Source organism: Limulus polyphemus, unplaced genomic scaffold (assembly GCF_000517525.1).
Source record: "Limulus polyphemus unplaced genomic scaffold, Limulus_polyphemus-2.1.2 Scaffold6165, whole genome shotgun sequence".
Classification (NCBI taxonomy): Eukaryota; Metazoa; Arthropoda; class Merostomata; order Xiphosura; family Limulidae; genus Limulus; species Limulus polyphemus.
The window spans coordinates 38761-42610 of NW_013671775.1; the positions used below are offsets into that span (position 1 = coordinate 38761).

Below are 3850 nucleotides of genomic sequence, written 5' to 3' on the forward strand. Positions count from 1 at the left end.
GCTCAAACGGATCTTTAGGTTAACAAAGCTCGAACGGATCTTTAGGTTATTCCACCAAACGAGTGGCATAACCAACTGTTTATATTCTAAATATAGTTGATAAAATTAATCAGCACGTTAAAGTTTAAACCAAAAAAAAAACATGTCATAAGAACTACAACAAAATAGAAATAAAAGGAAGTCAGATTCCTATCTTCTGCATTTCATTCTTTGTACAAATACATAATAAAAATATCACCATCCTGGTAATAGAAACAGCGAAATTTCCAGGAACGTTGGAAACGGAAATAGACAAAACAAATATGTAAAAGACGTAACAATTGAATTACTTGGGTCCGACGTCATTATGGTACTATTTTAGTTGGCAGATCCTGTATAACATTTATTATTAGTTGCATCAATATGACGTTTTTCCACCAGAGCCGACTCCTTTACATGACTACTGTATGATTATATAAATACTTGTAATTTCAGTGTTCAGATGTCACCAACCACAGGTTCTACATTGTCAAATCTCTTTCGCCATCACATCAGAGAAATGATCAAAGTTATCTTCTTCATCGCTCTCCTGGTAACAGGAATATTAGCGCGTCCAGAACGTCATAGAGGTAGAAGGAGAAACGACAAAAACGGATTTAGAGGTAATGGATATCTATAAGATATATTACATTATTTTTTAAGCAAGTATATAAGTGACATCAAAAAAATATGTTTAGTATTTCTTGCTTGCAATTAAGCACAGCTACACAATGTACTATCTGTTCTCTGTCCACCATGGGTATGGTAACCCGATTCCTAGCGTTGTAAGTCCGCAGACATACCGCTGTGCCACTGGGGGCTTAGTATGTTTAGGTTTAAGTGGTTGTTTACATGTGAACTTCATAAATATATATATATATATATATATATACGTCAAACACGAAATATGTCTGTGTATTTGAACATATAGACAACTGAAGTATCGCTATAAAATACTCATCAGCATCTTAAGGAAAGTAGCTGTTAACTTAGTGAAACCTGTGTATTTTGTTTTTGTTTTGTTTACGTATCATGTCATGAATCTCAGAGTATGTTACAGTACAGAAACATTAAAAATACGGCTAAATAATGTGTTATTCAAGTTGTAAAACCGAAAACAAAATAGAAATACATTTTTTTATTAGTATAAAAATTTTCCAGTTTCTAGACCAGATGGTAATGCCTAGTTCTAGTATTAACAGTCTAAGGAATCGCAATATATGGGATTATCATAACAAATATACAATTACAGAAGGTTTCTAGAAGGCTTGAAATAATATTGTTATAACCAAAACACTAATTATGTTTCGAACGATGAAGATGTTTATGGTTGATAATAATTTTACAGTGTTATGAAAACGTACTTTTTATTGATGTTTTAACTGTATTCTAAAATAATGATAAATACGAAGGATTAAATGTATTTTTTTATATAATGAATGCGAGAATCAAAGTAATTCTTTTGTTCAACAAGAGTTGATTTTTTCTATATTTTCTTATATTCATAAGTGTTACTGAAGGTTCCCCAAATTGATAAAACTGACTTATTGAAAATAAATGCATTTTAATACTTTTCTTTTTGTGATATACAAACGAAAACACATTTTGTGTTTTTCAAAAAGTAATAATTATTTATAACTTTTAATTTCATTTCAACGGTAATATATTCACACTTTTTGTAACATCAGAAGTAAAGTAAAGCTTTTTCAAAAACTGATGGATTTTGCTATGATTTCTCTTAGGATCCCCTAATGGACAAAATCAGTTTGGAAATAGAAGTAATTTTATAGTATATTTTTATTATAATATCAAATTATAATATAAAATATATTTCACAAATAATTGTGATTCCTCGCTACTTTTTACACTTTTTAAATTAGAAAAACTAAACTCTAGATAATAAAATTTACATAATTTCTAGAAACGATCGACAGAAATAAAGATAACATTGTGTGTTTTGAGAAATTCTTAGATTTTACTGTAATGAGGATTCTCTTATTCACAAAATAAGTTAGTAAATGCATGACAGTTTTAATACGTTGCTTTTTGTGATTTCCAAGCTCAAAGATCATCTCGTGTTTCTCAAAGAGTAAATGATTATTTATTACTTTCAATTTTACTTTAATATAATAATAAAACTCCCAGTAATATATCAACGTATTTTGTAATGAAACTTTGAGAAGCAAAAGTAATAAATGGTAATGATTATTTATTACTTTCAATTTTACTTTAATGAAATAACAAAACTCCCAGTCATACAGCAACATATTTTGTAATGAAACTTTGAGAATTAAAAGTAGCTTTGTGATTGTTTTAATTGATGGGTTTTACTGTGACTTCTATTAAAATTTTCTAATGGACAGAACCAGTTTGGAAATATGGAATTTTTTTATCAATATCGTGTCCAAACGATATCAATATTTCCTCTTGTTGTTGTTTTTTAAGACAGTAATGATTACACAGGCCTGCGAATTTAAACTTAATGGAAGTTGTTTAGATTTTAATAACGGATTTTCCATAATTCAGCTACGCAGATTTCGAAAATAATATTATTTTTTTTCTATCACGTAAGGAATTTTTACAAATCGGGAAGAAAAACTCTTACTTGGATTAAATTATTATTCCGTTTGCCACAATGAACATTTTTATTATTATGTGTGTTTCTCGTGGGTTCTAGAACGATCGATAAAACTATCATGTCGCGATTAGTTTAGAGAAATCTATAGCCAGAGGTTGTCAACATTTTAAGCATAACAAATTGTGACCCGATTTCAGTGAAAATGATTCACTGATGTAAAAGTACAACATATGACGTTTTGTGAAAAATCTGTACGTGATGGAGAAAAATGGATATCATTTTCGGATTCGGCGTAGATGAAATACTGTAGAACATGTAAAAATTTCAAGACAATATAACCATCGCAGGCCTGTGTTACTTTTTACACCTTTCACTTTGAGCTTTATTTTAATAGAATCAAAAACCTACTGGTAATATGTTTTATACTTTTTATAATAAGAATGTAAAGGTAGCTTTTGTACTTAGTTAGGGCGCTTGATTGGAAATTTGCGTGTCGCAGGATCGAAACCCGTCGCTGAAATGCTCGACCTTCCAGCCGTGGGAACGGTATAATATGACTGTCGATCCCAATATTCATTGATATAGAGCAGCCAGACAACTCAAGAGATTGTTGTTGTTTCTTTTGAAAATATAGTATATTTTATTGTGATTTCTATTAGGATATTCCACAATAAACTAAACCAGTTTGGAAATACAAGTAGTGTTTAGTACGTTTCTATTTACGAGTTGTAACAAAAAAAATATATTCTAAAATTGTTGGGATGGAAAAAGTTCAGAAACTAGAGAGCATTTGAGATGGGATGCATTACCCATTCCTGCATTCCATCACCTAACGTATACATACATCCACGCTGTGACTGCAGTGTATACGAGTAGTGGAATGCTACAATGGGTAATGCATACCATTTCAAATGCTCTCTAGTTTCTGAACTTTGTTCATCCCAACATCCCCAAAATTTTAGAATAAAACATTTTGTTACTAGTTTCTGCACTTTTGTTACGGTTAGCAGCGAAAATAGCACCATCTATTGACTAATATGCGTATTGGGCAATATTTAACAATCTGTATCAATGCATATATTTTAGGCTGTAAGTAACCCATCGTAATCACTTGAGGCTCTAATTTTGAAAGGCACATCCTAGGGAGTATTGAAGTGTTTTTGTGTGACGGCTGGAAGTAGGCGCACTGTGGTTTATGAGTTACAGCTGACTGAAAGGAAGAAAGAAAATGAAGAAAATCGATATTTTTGCAGC

General features: G+C 30.8%; 1 protein-coding gene across 1 annotated transcript in view; it reads left to right on the forward strand.

Annotated features, from left to right (window-relative positions):
- Positions 1-477: 477 nt before the first annotated feature.
- LOC111089417 overlaps positions 478-3850 on the forward strand; it is a 9029-nt gene continuing 5656 nt past the window's right edge. The window contains exon 1 of the mRNA XM_022401872.1: positions 478-641. Coding sequence (XP_022257580.1) covers positions 482-641 — 160 coding nt within the window. The 5' untranslated portion in view covers positions 478-481. The remainder of the gene's footprint in view (positions 642-3850) is intronic.